Source organism: Microplitis mediator, chromosome 5 (genome assembly GCF_029852145.1).
Source record: "Microplitis mediator isolate UGA2020A chromosome 5, iyMicMedi2.1, whole genome shotgun sequence".
NCBI lineage: Eukaryota > Metazoa > Arthropoda > Insecta > Hymenoptera > Braconidae > Microplitis > Microplitis mediator.
This window is the reverse complement of record NC_079973.1, coordinates 5,438,405-5,455,423: the sequence shown is the minus strand read 5'-3', so window position 1 is coordinate 5,455,423 and position 17,019 is coordinate 5,438,405. Positions and strand designations below refer to the sequence as shown.

The 17,019-nt window shown below is 29.7% G+C and overlaps 1 protein-coding gene across 2 annotated transcripts in view; it reads left to right on the top strand.

The window, feature by feature from the left end:
- The window catches only part of LOC130668325 (T-box transcription factor TBX20-like), a 35,641-nt gene extending 19,104 nt beyond the window's left edge, over positions 1 to 16,537 (top strand). Inside the window, exons 5-6 of one of the 2 annotated variants that reach the window (XM_057470560.1) lie at positions 14,850 to 14,926; positions 15,252 to 16,537. In XM_057470560.1, the coding sequence (XP_057326543.1) occupies positions 14,850 to 14,926; positions 15,252 to 15,849 (675 nt within the window). In that variant the 3' untranslated portion in view covers positions 15,850 to 16,537. Of the gene's footprint in view, positions 1 to 14,849; positions 14,927 to 15,239 lie in introns of both variants that reach the window. The other variant, XM_057470559.1, reaches the window with a different exon arrangement.
- The last annotated feature ends 482 nt before the right edge of the window (positions 16,538 to 17,019 follow it).

Here is a 17,019-nt window from a genome sequence, read left to right as displayed (position 1 = left end):
CTCTTGTCTCTTTGCTACCGTATCTTTTATTATATTTTTATTTTCTTTCGTCCTTAATTTTTATTCCATTCCCTCCATTAAAACTCCTGGAAGTTTATTGACTGCTCGCTCACAAATCCACAACTTGCATCAATATATCCTCAAAGGGCATGTGCATATTTATGTGGCTTTTTGACGTATATACTAAAGCTATAAAGATGTAATTGTTGACTATCAACTTATCATTAGTAAACTTTTACAAAATTTGTTTTTATTTTTGAAAATCAGAAAAAAAATTTTGTGTCTGTTGACATAAAATTTTATTTTTGCATTTATGCCAAAAAGGCGATAAATAAATTAAATTAACATGAAGAATTAATTAAAAAAAACCGGGAAAAATTAAAATCATTTTTTTCTATAGAAAATTATTATTTTTATTTATTTATTTACCGGCATGTAACCAATCAAATTACCCACACGGAGAAAAAAAATAGGTAATTTTCCTATGTTGCATAGGAATTTTTACTATGCTAACATAAGGAAATTTACTATGTTAACATAGGAGTAATTCCTATGTGACAAAGGAATTATTCCTATATAACATAGTAAATTTCCCTATGTGCACATAGGAAAATTTACTATGCAACATAGGAAAATTTACTATGTTAACATAGGAATAATTTCTATGCATATAAAATTTTAAAACAGACAATTTACTTATTTTTTTACATATATATTAGCTTGCTTACTACAAAAAATCATGGGATTTGTAACTGTACGTTTACTCCGTAAAAGCAATGTGACTTGCAGAAAGTAAAATTTCCTATGTTTACGTAGGAATTATTCCTATTTTAACATAGTAATGATTCCTATGTTAACATAGGAACGATTCCTACGTTAACATAGGAATAATCCCTATGTTTGACATAGGAAAAATTCCTATGCTACAGAGAAAAAAATACTGTGGTAACATAGGAATAATTCCTATGCTGACATAGGGAATTTCCCTTTGTTTACATAGGAAAAATTCCTGGGTCCACATAGTAATAGTTACTATGCCAACATAGGAAAAATTACTGTTTTTTTTCTCCGTGGATAGTTCGGTTTCATAAATTTCATACTTTTTATATAATCAGGATCAACACATCGTTGGTTAAAAAAAAAATTTATACTCACGCCTGACACTTTGAATTAATCGAAATATTAAAACCCAAAAATCCTTTGCGTAATTTATAAACACATTTAATTATTGAAAATTAAATACATGCTGTACCTTAAAGTTAAACTTCTCCACTTACTCGAGCATTCTTTAAACCCATACATATACCTATAGCCTTCACACAAGATGAAACGAGAGAATTAATTCGCCTCGGTCACTCCAGGCAAGACGTTGACGAAAGAGTTATATGCTCCTGCTTGAATTTTTATTAAATATATTTTTGATCCTTCATTTAATATATATTTCTCTTTTCGTACATACATGCCCATACACAGACATACCACTTATATATATATGTAACATACATTTATATTCTTTGGTCATTTTTAATTCCTCTTCCGACTCCAAGACGTTTAAATTGATTTTTTGCGATAATCTTTAAATGCATGCGATTTATCTTTTACGGTTTGTTATTTATTATAATTATTACCATTATTATTATTGTTATTTAAACGATTAATAATTTTTTATTACTCATTATCATTCAAAAATTGAAAACTCACAAATATTTTGAGTCAGATTTTCCATACATTTATATGCCGAAAAAAAGAATGATAGTAAAGTTAGCAGACATTTGAAATTAAAACAATTTTTTTTAACAGATAAATAATGAAAAAAAAATATTTCTAAAAAAATGCACATGTCAGAAATTTCAAAAACTATACGTGCAATTTTTCAAAATATTTTTTTCAATATTTATTTTTTTGGAAACAAAAATCTAAAACTTTTTAAATGGCCGCTAACTTAATTGTCATAAAAAAGAATTTAGAATTTAGTGCAAAAAATTTTTACTCGCCTCAAGAAAATTTGTATCTGTCTCAAGAAATTTTTCGCATTGTGCGAAAAAAATTTCTTGTGTAAAAAAATCTTTTTTTTCATGATTCTGAAATCAACAAACAGTTGACAATTTTCGGATTCTTTTTTCAACAAATCAATTAAGAAAAAAAAAAAAACTAAAAATATGCGCATGTAAAAAATTAAAAAATCTACAAGTGCAATTTTTTCAATATTTTTTTCTTTTATAATTTATCGATTTTTGAAAATTCAAATATTATTAGACATCGCCTAACTTCAGTATGATTTTTTTTCTAATGACTATACGTATACATATATATATTTATATAAATGTATATCATATTTTTTAAAGTCCTTCCGTCTCTATATATGTAGTTTTTTTTTTTTTTGAGACTTAGACAGCAGGGCTCCAAATTACCATATTTCATGATGGTCGTTTAGAATGGTAGCATCTTGGGTGGTCTGATGCACATCACTAATGTTGCATTCTCAGCGACGTATGTCATATTTATTAAAAAATATGTTAAGAATGTAATACCCAGCAAACACATGCTGGGTAATTTTCATTCTAAAATTCCAAGTTATTAATTTTCCAAAGGGTTTACTTTATACTCTTATCTAAAACCGTACACATACCTATACATTATATATATAAATATCTAAATATATAAGAAGATAAATAAAAAATAATAAATTTACGACTTTTCATTCATCGCGATAAAAAAATAAAAAAATAGGTGAAAATATATTGAAAATACGAATGGTCTAACGGGTGGTCTTACTTCCTCTCACGACGTGAGTTTCGTGACGTTTATACGACGACAACAGCCCTAGCTGTTGATGATGATGATGAGGTGCGAAGAGATGCCTCAGCAATTACCCAGGGTTTCTTGGTTGGACTTATTCATTCTCGCGCCACTTTCTTCCTCACTTTTCACGTCTGTTCACTACTCCTTACTGTCATTATCGTCTTCTTACTCTCTTTAATATTCGGTTTATCTTATTTATAACTATCCATACAACTATTAATTATATTTTACACCAACAGAAAAAATAACGTTTAGAGTCATCGTATTTTTTTCTACAAGAAATTATGCTACTGAAAATTTTCAATTTAATCTATTATTGGTTTAAAAATGTTAAGGTTTCACTCGAAATGACTTTTCTACTTGAAAAAAAATTTGAATTCGCGATTTGATATTTAATTTTTTTTTCGAAATTTTGTTAACAAATTTCGATTTTTTTCTGTTAACGGAATTATTATTCAAGTTCAATATGAAATTAGTAATTAATGTAGTACTTGATAAAATATTTTTTTTACAAAAATCATTTTTTTTACTACACTGAAAAAATTTGCGGAGTGAACGCGGATTAAATTCGGAGTGAATGTGGAGCGGAAGACTGTGTATTTATTTAATGCCCTCGGAGTGAAGTTTACTCCGAAGGGGAGTTTATTTTAATATTTAAACTCCGGTTCATATTCAGAGTGGAATTAACTCCTATATAAAGGAATTTTATGCGGAAGTGAATGCGGATTTAAATAAAATCTACATCACTGTTAGAAAAACAAACTCCCTATTTACTCGTATGCGAAGTGATTTTTTTCAAACTCCAGAACTCCGAGTGATGGAGCGAATTCAGATTTAAATAAAATCCGTAATTACTTTGGATTCACTCCCGATTTTTTACAGTGCACGGGTAATTTAATATTGAAAATTATCTAAAAATTTTAAGAAATTGCGAGTCATTATTTAAAGAATTATGAAATTAGTTCAATGGTTTTTCAAATTTTTAATTAGCTTCGATCAACTTAGATCACAATAGATTTATGTGAATCCAGATAATAAAAAAATTAGATCAATGTCATGTACACTAAAAAAATTGCGAAGTGAACGCGGATTAAATCTACAGTGAATGCGGAGCGGATGACTATTTAATTCCTCCGGAGTGAAATTTACTCCGAAGGGGATTTTATTTTAATGTTAAAACTCCGAATCGGGTGAAAGCGGATTTTAAAAAAAATCCAGATCACTCCGCTGAAAAAGAAACTTCGAATTTACTCCATATCCGGAGTTATTTTTATCAAATTTCGAAATTCTGAGTGACGGAGTGAATTCGAATTTAAATAAAATCCGTAGTCAATCCGAATTCACTCCCGATTTTTTACACTAAGTTTTTTTTTCCGGTAAATAAAAATTCGTAAAAAAGTTATCGAGATATATGTAACATTTCATTGAAATAGTATATGATTAATTATTTGACTTACATTCAGCCAAAATCTTTGATAAAAAAACAGAAAATTGATTGAAAAAATAAAAAATATTTAAAAATAAATATCGAAGTATTAAAAAGACAAATGACATTTTCCAACATATGCAAGCGTTGTTTGTCAACCTAAATAACTGGCTAGACGTCTGTCAAAGTCAACATATCCGCGTCTGAAAAATATTTTTGTTAATGACATTTACACTTAACAATCTGCCTAATTCATTTTAAAATTATTTCCTTGGTATTTTTTACAATAGTCCATAAATATATACAAATTACTAAATTCTCCATACATCTATATATATTTATATGTATATATAAATACCTAAAATAGATTGATGGAATAATCCTCTCAGAATTTTGACATGATCGCCGGCAGCAATTCGCACGTCGGCATTTCTTATGTCTGTTCACTCGCCGAAACGATCAAGTGGCCAGTCGTTTAACAGGATATTTTTTTTTTCTTTCATTCCACTTCCCTTGAGCTACTCATATATAGAATAGAAAGAGAGTGCAGAGTGTAAGGAGACAAGAGACTGAGTCCGAAAAAAAAATGAAAAACCCATAAGAATAAAATATAAAAATAAATAAATAAATAAAAAACAAAAAGAGAAAGGTTCGTTGCAGTAACTTTTTGCTTCCTTCCTCTACTCATGTTCAACACACGCACGCACACATTTACTGAATCTCATAACGACCTTTTGCGACCGACAATAATCCTTCTTTCTTGCTCGCGCCACGTCATAATTCATAACTTAACTGCTCTCTCCTTCTGGACCATATTTTAAACTCACAATACTTAACTCTTTATATTCATTCCCCATATTATTGTTAATATTACAAAGCTCCTTATTGTTAGCTTACCCATCCTAAGTATTTTATTATTTTATTCACAATTAATTACATCGGTTATTATTCACGAATTTCAATTAAGAGAAAAAATCGATGATCAATAAAATTTATGATACTGAAGTTAGCCGACGTCTGATAGTTTTTAGTTTTTTTAAAATCGACAAATCATATAAAAAAAAAATATTCAAAAAAATTGCACTTTATAGTTTTTTAAATTTTCTACATGTGCATTTTTTTATTTTTTTTTTTTTTTGTAATCGATCTATTGAAAATAAAAATCAAAAAATTGCTGATTGTCTGTTAACTTCAGGGTCATTAAAATTTTTATGATACTAAAGTTAGCCGACGTTTAATAATTTTTAAATTTTTTACAAAAACGACAAACTATAAAAAAAAAATTCGAAAATTGCACCTATAGCTTTTTTGATTTTCTAAATGTGCATATTTTTGGTTTAGTTTTTTTTTTTTTTTCAATTTATTTGTTGAAAAAAAAAAATGACTAGACGTCGGCTAACTGCAGTATCATAAATTTTCAGCAATTATGCATCTAAAGATATTTCCACATTCTTTTTAATGCCTGGCTGTTAAGAGTTTTCTTAATTTTTGAGGATAATTGCTATGGAAATTTAATAAAATTTAAGCGTAATCTTTAATGAAAATACAATTTGACTTTTTAAAGATTTTCAGGATTTTAGTCTAAGAAAATTTTAAAATGCAGTACTAATTTTTTTTTCAAAAACATTAAATAGTTTTTGATAATTGTGAGTTTTTTAAGTCTTGCTATGAAATTTCTTCTATTTAAAAACTAATTATACATAAAAAAATTAATTTTTAATTAAAATTTTGGTTTTTCATATAACTATCAGCTTTAAAATTAATTGACTTATGGTCAATAAAAAAAAATTGTTTAAATGAAATAAAATGAAATATCACAGTAAAGTTCGCAGAGGTCTAATAGTTTTTGGAATTTTATATAAACGATATATTATAAAAAAAAAACTATTTTGGAAAATTGCACTCATAGTTTTTTTAATTTTCTACAAGTGCAAATTTTTAGTTTTTTGTTTTTTTGTAATTGATTTGAAAAAAAAAAAAAATCCGAAAATTGTTAATTGTCTGTTAATTTCCGATTCATAATCAAATCCATTGCGATTTTAATTTTTATGACATTTATGACTTAAAAACTTTAAGTAATGTAAAAATAAAATATATAAATAAATGAAACTATAATGATATTTATTTATATTTTAAATTTATAACTGATTTGAACTCGTTAATAATCTCAATTAATTTGCTTTAAATTGAACGGAAAATTTTTAACAGTGCGTATTTTTAGTTACGTCATAATGCATATAAATGTATATATACTAAGTTATCTTATAATATAAAAATCTATCAAAAATAGATTTCGTAAGACTTCGCAATTTCGTTGAATCCAAAAACTTAAATTACAGAGTAGAGACTTTCGAGTGGTGATTGTTGAGATAACCAATGGTTGATGGACAAATGGTCTTAAGTAGACATTCAAATATATATAGATATATACGTATGCATAGCATTAAAGATGACAAAGAGGCGCTACAGGTGATTCATTTTGTGCAACCACAAGGCGATTCGCCAAAAAGTATCAATTTAAAAGGTTGACTAAGGAGACATTGGCCAGCAGCCAAGTTATCTCTAATTGTCCGGCCGGTATTTTGGAAAAGAAATTCGCTTTATTAAATAAATTATCTGCGCATATATTTGTTAATTTAATTTTATGTTTCACTTTATAAATTATCAATGAGTAATTTAGTAGATCTTGATAAGTTTCTTTAATTAAATTTAAATAATTGTCATACATTTTTCTAATAATAGTCGCGGTCTAGGTAAATAAAGATTCAAATCTGGTACAATAAAATAATCAACAGAATTTGGAATCCCATTTACAAGTAAAATTGTCAAAAAAAAAAAATTGCAATTATAAATCTCATACATTTTACAGCAAATATATAAAAGCAAAATTTATCAGGAAGTTTTTTCAGTGATTGCATTTTGCCCGACTTTCCCCTACATAATTACAGTCAAATTAGTCGGGTTCAAATTAAAAAAAAATACTTATTAATATTTTGTTCATGACTTCTTTGTTCAAAAACGATCATCTTGCGACGGAAATAAATGTAAAAGGTGTAAAAATTTATAAGATATTTAATAGGCAGCAAATTAGCATTTCTATTGGATATCAATCGAAAGTAGAAAGCTGTCACCCGTTCTCTTTAAAAAATGATAAAGCATAAAAAATCTGGGGCGCATTAGCAAACCTTAGGTAGTAATACATAACTTGTGGTACGTCACCGGTGCGTGTTGGCGCACGTGAAAAGGGGACTTAAAGGAGGAGCCGATGGTTTTAGTGGCTGCAGGCGTCGGCGGTCCAACGAAAGAAAACATAAATAATCGAGTTCAAATGAGACAGGAGGCACTTTTTGAACCACACAAGAAGGCTACCCCGTATTAACCGATATACACAAGAAAAAGAGTATTAAACTTCTGATACATCGACCTTACACACAACAGCACAACACGTATCATAAAGCGTAACACCAAAATATCATATATATAAATATATATATACAGTCAGCATCTTTATCCTCATGCTCAGCTGTAACGTATTTCGGTTACCTCCCTCATTCATAAACTCAACTAATTCGACAGCTAATCACACGTCATCTATTTCCGTCATTGCGCCCCCATTCAAACATATTTTAAAGTTCATATGTAAATAACGACTAAAGAGTAATTTAAGACTTAAAAAAAAATAGAAAAAAAAGTTAACAAGTATATATGTGCTACATAAAACGTAGTATCATTGCGACATTAGTAGTCATATATAGGGGCGAGGGAGGGGGGGAACGAGGTACTTAAGGAAATATGAAGTTTTTAAGGACTCAAATACGTAAAATCTTTTTTTTTAATGATATTCAAAGTAATTAGAAAAATTTGCGGGCAAAATGAGGTACCCCCTAAAAAAAACTTCTGGATATTAAATAAATTTGATTAAATTAAATTTTTTTATAAGTAATTTACATAAAGAAAAATGACGTTTTACATAATTATTGAATACAAAAGAACAAAAAAAAATTTTTTAATAGTTTTTATCATTAAACAAAAGTCGTCATTAATAGTTTTCGATTGATACTCGATTTTTGAAGAAGTTTAACAAAAAAAAATTCAAAATAATGCTCAATTATATTTACAAAAGTGATTTTAGAATGTTTGAAAAACACCTCAAAAAAAAAAAATTTTTTTTATAAAATTTTGGGGGTTTCCCGTTTTGCCCCCTCGTCACCTATAGGTATGGATATAAAAGATTTCTTGACGTAAAAAAAATTTTTCATTATGAATTGAAGACAAAAATTTTCTGAGGACTAGAAAAATTTTTTTTTGCTCCAAGAAAATTTTTGTTTTCATTTGTAATGAAAAAAATTTTTTTGCGCCAAGTAATCCTAATTTATCTGTACACACACACATAAATAGATATTATAAATGAATGAAACAAAAAAGTGATATGACTTCTTTCAGGATTTACTTAAAATGCACTAACTTGAGTACATATATTAAGATATTCTATAGCTTTTATAGGTTTTATTTGTATTATTGTGGCCACCGTGGTTGAAAACTCTGAAACGACTTATGCCGGTGGCCGTTGGAAACTTACTCCCTCAATGAGCGTGTCTCTATTAAATCTATTATTAGAAACCTCACTAGTGCAATTCTCTTTATTCTACTCTCTGTTGTAGAACTGTTATTATTATTATTATATAGACGTATGTGTGCACATTTATATGTACATATATAAATGTTTAGCAAGTTTACGAGGCATATCCCTTGCATTTAATTTCAATTAAATCACACAACTTCATTTACATTATTATTTTGCAGGAAACATTTCACTTTTACGTTTGCTTTCATTTATTTTTATGAGCTAAAGCTGCGATAAAAATTATTTTGTTAAATATGAGGGTATTTTGAAAATAATTGCGAAATTGGGTTAGGTAAATTAGTTCTTTTAATAAAAACTAGAAAGTCATGAGAAAAAAATTTTTTTGTGAATTTTCTGCTCTGAAAAAAAATTAGTTCTTTAACCCATTAAAAATTCTGCGTATTTTTTACGCAGACTTCAAATTAGACTCCTTTGTCAACTTTTTTTGACTTTCCACTCAAAGCGCCAGGTTTCATAATTTTTTCCAGTGCAAAATATGTTCAGAAAAAGCTGATTTTTTTTTTTATTTATTCAATTTTTCATGCCAAGGCGCAGGTCAAATGGCAAAGAGTAATAATACAGATGATCTTACAAAAGTAGTATAAAAATTTGAAGTGATCAAACAACAATAATACAAACAGTTTAAATCAGTCATACAGACAAAAATACAATAGATTATGAGCGATATCAAGTTTGATGATGATGATACGCCGTTATAAATTTCGTTAATTAAAATCTACTCTCTAAGAATGAATTAGTGAAAATCACGTGACAATCACTATTTGGCAGTGAATAGTCACTTATTGCTAGGGAAAAGTATATCACTATTTAAAGTAGTGGCATACTTTTCACTAGGAAGCAGTGAATAGTCACTATTTTCACTATTTCAAATTTAAGAGAGTACACGGTAAGAAATGCATGGCGTCCAACACCATGCTGGTATGGTCTCAAGACAGATACTAAATAATATGTGAAATATTCCAAGACAGTATTGCAACGAGTCCCAGAAGTGTGGCGTTATTCACTATACTAGTACTGGAGCTATTGTATTGCTAACACGTATGCATAGCAGGCACGGCGAAACAGCATGGCCCTGAGATCCATACTACAATGCCGAGGGCACAATGCTACTAGTTTTTCCCGCCATAATTTATGGTGTCTCAATCAATGTATACTATCGTATTACCACCAAAACTACATAGATGTCGTTAGACTAGGTTTATCGGCCAGAAGCAATGTGGATACGGTAACGCAGTATGGGCCTGACGGCCAAACTGACATTGCGGCGTCCGCGACAACTATTGCCAATGTTACTATTCCCTAAAAATCTTCGATACCATACAGTATAGCGTTCACGCCCATACTGGCATAGTGACATCCGCAAAATATTTCTTACCGTGTAGATATCATACATCTTATTCTTAAAAATCTCAATACTGCCTGATTAAATTAGATCTAGGGGTAATTTTGCCAAAGACCGATAATTGATACTACAAATTTTGAACTATTTCTCAACGTTTCTTTTTTTTTACATCTCAATAATATCAGGATATTGATTAATCTCTTAAACTTTCAAAAGTTTAAAAAACGTTCAAAAAAAATTGGTCGTGTCACCTTTCGAAGTTTCGAAGTTACTCTTTTTCAACAACTTTTTTTACACATACAATCCAAAAATCTTGTACTTAGCAGTATCATCAACCATCAAAAGTACACATCAAAACGACATCCATGTTCTTTTTTTTGACAGTACACGATTGAAAGGGTGTGTAAATCTACTAAAATATTTTTTTATTTCTTACATATTTTGAATCTTCACATCCATATATATCTTTCTTTACCATAAATCTATGCACTCACATCTTGCAATCATCAAAGACAAGAGCATTTAGTTTAAAAGTACAGTCTGAGTTTCTGACTGTTGGCGGTCCAGTTTAAAGTTGTGTTTTAAACGTCTTAACTCATGGTTTAATTTCGCTGTTCGATCGTAAATGCCCAAAAGTTGTTATATGTGTATGGTGTGTGGTTCTTCGTCTTTATCAAATGTCATTGTCGCCGGCGAGGTGCCCACGTGAATATAATTTCCGATGGTTTTCATGCGTAAATAACAATATAAATATATATATTTAAGTATTAACATACATTTGTTATTATAAACTATATACGTCCATACATTTAAAAGTTATAAACTCGTGGATACGAGTCGTAAGGCAAGTGGGCCAGATGTGTTGGCTAATGATGTCAGCGGAATCGTAACTAAAACCTCCGGCGGTATACTGAATTTTGTGTGCTTTACTTCGGGTCTTTGAAGGAAAGAGTCTTATTACCCAGATCCAGACGACTACGACTACAACGTTGAGGGTAAAATGCTGCACGTGCTCAGTTTATATTTCTAGTCTACTCTGTAGAATGAGAGAGACTGAGATAGTGATATAGGTTTAGTAAAGCCGCGAAACCAGAGGGTAATTGGACCACCCATAAAATGCATTTCTCTTCCTCATTTACCACATTTTCCTTCCGACACATTTCTAACACCATCAAGACCAGCACGACGGAAAAAGGAAATTAAGCAGCTTAAAAGAGCGTACTTAGTTAAAATAACAAATTCTCGTGTGATTGGAAAATTTTGTCACTAGAATTTCTACTGCTGTTTTTATAAGAAACTGTTACTAATTTTGATTTGAACCGAGTGTGTAACAAGGAGGTTTGTCTAAAATGCTGTTAATTTGGTAGGATTTAAATTTAACTGTCGGATTTTTTATACTGAATGCGAGAAGTCGAGCCATCTAGCGGATATTTCTGTACTAAATGACACTTGGAAAATTTTTCAAATTAGTATTTAATAATTTTGATTATTCCCGCACATATTTCGTGTCATATTTATTGAATTTTTTTCACATGATAAAAATTACTGCAGAAATTTCGGTAAATTTGAAGAAACAAAAATTCTAGGTGAGATTTTATTTAACTGATTTTTAATTAAAATTTTTTTTTCTCCAATGATATTATCAAAATTTTTGTTCAAATATTAATAAATATTATAAATTAGTACTTTAACAAAACTTTGTTTCATTGTTTTCTGTTATTAGTTTAACGAAATTCTTTTATATATATCGTGGAGTTTTTTCATGTGAGAACACGCGGCCACCTAGCGGACATTTAGTAACTAAACAACAGGTCATGCAAAAAATTTCATAGATTTTCTCAACTTCCTGCTATGAAAATTGAAGACTTTACACTGAAAAAAAGAAATGTTTGTCCCAAATTAATCAATTTATTTGTGGCTATTTTTGAAGATTTCTTAACGGCAAATAAATATATTTGGTACAACAAAATATGATAGTTGATTCAAATAATTTTATAATTTGATGGAAATATATAATTTATTTGTGGTAAGTAATTGGATATATTTGTGGTAAAAATATTAAATTTGTGACAAATAACCTAAAATTTGGCGATACTATACTTATATTTTAAGTCATTTATTTGTAGCAATTGGATCATTTCTTTACCACAAATAAATCACTTATTTCACGCAATTAAACTAATCAAATATATTATATCTTTCTTACAATTAAATATTAATTTGGCCATATCCAAATATACGATATCTTTGGCTCAAATAAATCTTTTTTCAGTGTAAAAAAAGGCGTTATTGATCAGTGTCCGATTTTCAAAAATTGGAGCTCGAAAACAGCGGGAAGTTTTGGGCTTGACCCACACGCTCAACCGTTTTTCAAATTTTTTTTCTCAATTTATTCAAAATTATGTTCAGAAACTAAAAAAATACTAATAAAATTACAATTCATTAAAATTTAAATGAGAAATTAGTAAATTAAAAATGTTATCAAATTTATTTCCCGAAGTCCGTCAAGTTTAACTCGAAACTAAGGACAAGATCCGTCTACAATATAATATCTTATAGAAGAGGCTGTCAAAAGAGACATGCCACCGTATTCCGCCTTTGGGTTTTATTTATCCATCTTGACACTTCTGGATGATTCCATCAGAGCAAATGATTAATGAAACCCGAGCAGAGGTGAACACACATCTCAAGATCACACAATTAGTCAAACATGTCTCCATATCTGGATAATCTTAAAATAACTAATTATATATATATATGTATCAGTTTTATCTCAGCTCAAGTTTGAAACACTCAGCATATACTTTATTTTCCAACCCCAGCCTCATCACAAATTCTAATCTATTTCATATTTATACACAGAAAGTAAAAAATCTTGAATCAAGGGTAAATTTTCTTGAACCAAGAAAATTTTAAGGAAGACTGAAAATTTCTTGAACGAAGTTAAATTTTCTTGAGCCAAGAAAATTTATTCTTGTTCCAAAATAACTTCGGTCTTCCTTATAATTTTCTTGGTTCAAGAAATTTTTTTTTTCAGTGTACCAGATATCTCCAAAAAAAATAAACACAAAAATAATTTCAATGTAAATTGAATTTCCCCAAGACGGGACAATTCAATCTGTCAGTGGTGCTTACGAATTAACACGTGTCTCGCCCACGCATTATGTTTACTAACACTCGCACACATGAGTACAGTGAGCCTCTGGCGGCCGGTTTAGTGACTCAAGGCCACCTGTACATCCGCCGTGCGTGTTGGGTGGGCTTGTGGGGTAACGCGAAACACCGTGGGGTCCCTTGTCGTGCTCTATAGACTTAGGGTAAGTTTGCGAACAGTCTTCGAGAGCTGGTTATATTGTTAATATATACATATATATAAAATAAACCAAGAAATTCACTGGACTCTCCTATTAATTTCACATATACGGCTGCTTTAGTATAAGTTTTAAAAGCTCTTGTACATATAATATATTTATTTGTCGTAATATAGGGGGCATTGGACGTCGTATAACTCGACACCGCGACACTAACACTAACACCAACGCATTACTATCACACTATATAAAATAACCCTGGTGTAAAGAGAACACGTTAAAGCCTTTGTCAAGGTCTCCAGCTTCTATAAGATCCTTTACTTTCCTCTAAACTTTAAGTAATACTACACTGATTGTATAAATAAATATAAAATATATGTATATATAAAAGTGATTAGAGATTGATAAAGTTAATTAAATTGTATATCATCTGGTTTTACATCAAGTATTTAAGTATTAAGATAAAATAAAAGTACATAAATTTAAGAGAAGATAAAAAAAAAATGTATAAATAGATACATATATATGTGTATATAAAAAAGATATAAAGGGGTTTAACTAGAGTGTAATCGTGATTACGATATATCTACGACAGGACTAAAGAGATTTGTTGCACTTGGTAATAATTGAAACGATCGTCGAGCAATCTCAATTCACCCTATTTTATATATATATATATATATATATATATATATATATATATATATATATGTCTATGTATCAGGACTGGTAGATCTTGGTATCCTCATTTCCACTTTGTGATTTTGTTTTGCTATATCGTGTTGTGTATCCCTACCTCTAATTTTACGAGCCGTTGACTTCCGATCGATTTTGGGGATGAGTTCAAATGTTAGGGTGAGAAGATATATATATATATATAAATATATGTATACATATATATGGGAATGAAGAAAGACAATATAAAAGTATATATAATGAATATAAGTGTTAGTGTGGGTGTATAATAGGCTTCTATGAGGCGTCGGGTCGTCGTTTTCAACGATACGGATCGTTGACGCTGTCGCGACGCTGCTCGACACAATCCCGGGACGAATTGCCATTCGACGCGCTACCCGACGATAACGAGGACCCTACAAGGACGAGAAATCAGTTTCATCTTTTTATATATATGTATATGTATTTTATATCGGTATATATACTTGGAATAGACATTCGCGAGAAAATTGTACGGGTAATAAAACGCGAAGATTTTATTCCGACTTCAATTTCATTCTCCCTTTATTTTTAAATTTTATTATTATTATTTTCTTTACAGTATACGAGGTAGTTGCTAATGTCAATCAATCTTTTTACTGCTTTCAGATAACGAAACTGAAGATAGACAGTAATCCGTTTGCAAAAGGCTTCCGGGACTCTTCACGTCTTACGGATTTCGAGAGGTGAGTCTTAGTCTCATTATTGATAGAATTATATATTTTTTTTTTATGTTTTCAATTTTGTTTATATAAAAAATTAAATTTACTTTTATATTTTTACAAAAAATTTTTAGAAAAAAATAAAATAGAAAATTAACAAAAAAAAATTTTGAATTTTACCCCTATTTTTTTGGTGTTTATAAATTTTCAAAATTTGTCACTTTTATTGTTGAGTCAATTGATAAAAAATTTATGGAAAATTTGTGACTGAAAAAAAATGAAATTTAAAATTATGATCAATAAAAAAAAACTGAAAACCAAAAACATAATCGAGCAGTTTTCCTTTCAGGGAAACAATGGAGTCAATGTTAGCGGAGCAGCAGTCAATGCGATTTCCCCACCGATTTCCATTTGAAATGGAGCAGCTACAAAGTGGCGCGAGTAATTTAAGTCTTGAAGAGAAAGCCTTGTGGGCAGCGCGGTCACAGATTTTATTAAGAGCAGCAGCGGCCGCGGCGGTGGGTCCATATGCGCAGTTAGTCAGTCCAGCTCTTGTATACCCAAGTGCCTCGACAGTTGCGGGATCCAGTCATCAGCAGCAGCAGCATCAGCAACAACAGCAGCAACAACAACAGCAACAACTGGGTCACCTCTGGTGGGCATCATCACTCGGACCGACACTTTTCGCGGCCGCGCATCATCACCAGCAGCAGCAATTGGCTGCTTCGAGTTCCCAACAAAGTCCACCCTCTGGTCCAGCGGCACCGCGGCCTATGTATCCCTCAGCACTTGCACTAGCTCATCATAGATTTTCTCCATATCCAACTGCCATTTCCGGTCGTAAGCCCACTGTTACTTCCGCACCTTCACCTTCAGCTTCTAGAAGAGCTACACCTTCACCTACTGACAGTCTTTATCGTGAAGCTCAGGATTTATCACCCTCGTAGTCATCGACTAAATCATTATCATTATCATCATTATCATCATCATCATCATCATCATTATCATAATTTTCTGTGTTTTCTGATAGACAAAAATAAAAAAAACTGACACCGAGTGTGAGAAAATAAATTTTTTTTGTTAATTAAAATATTTTTATTTATAATAATATCAAGACGTTAATTAATAAATGTGCAAATAAAAAATGTCGTCGAAAAAATGTAAAATAATCTGTATATTATTATATTTAATATCAATGGTGATTTATTAAATTACATATTATTGTTATCGTTATTTATGTTTTTCCTTTATTATGTATTATTAATTATTATTGATATTATTGATATTATTATTTTAAGATAACGAATGTTATCGACGAACCTGAGGATTGTTGGTAATAAATGCGGATATAATCTCTAGAGAAGATAATTTATGTAGATTACTAACAATTCTCAGCCGTTATATATATAAATAATTATTGCTATGATGGAAATAGAGAGTAGAGTCGAATGTTATTGGTAAATAAATTAATTAATTGATTGATTAATTATGTATTGTTAAAAAAAAAAAAAAGTAAACTGCTTGTGTTACACAAAACTGTACTAGCTATTTTAAAGGAACGCTATTATGCAAGCTGTTTTACCCTGTAAATAAAATCCCGTGGAAAAAAAAAATAAACAACAAAAACTCTTGTACTGAGCATATATTTTTTTATTAATTATGATTTTTTTTTTTTACCCTATTCCTATATTATAAGGTAATTTGAGAATAGTGCAGAATTATGATCCTGAAGTTAGCAGAGATTTAAAAATTTTTTAATTTTCGTATTTCAATAAATCAATTTTAAAAAAAATATGTACATGTAGACAATTTAAAAAACTACAGGTGCAATTTTTTCAAATATTTTTTTTTTATCTTCTATCGTCTAAAAAAAAATCCAAAAATTATTAAACGTCTGCTAACTTCAGTATCATTGCAGAATTATGGGGGTAAGAGTAGGAAATTTACTATTCTTTTTTTTTTTATAAAATTATGGGGGCGGGTGAATATGGACACGAGAATTAAAAAAATTTTATGATTCTGAAGTTAACGGACGATTAACAATTTTTAAAATTGTTTTCAATTCTTCAATTACAAAAAAAAAAAAAAAAATAAAAATATACACATGTAGAAAATTA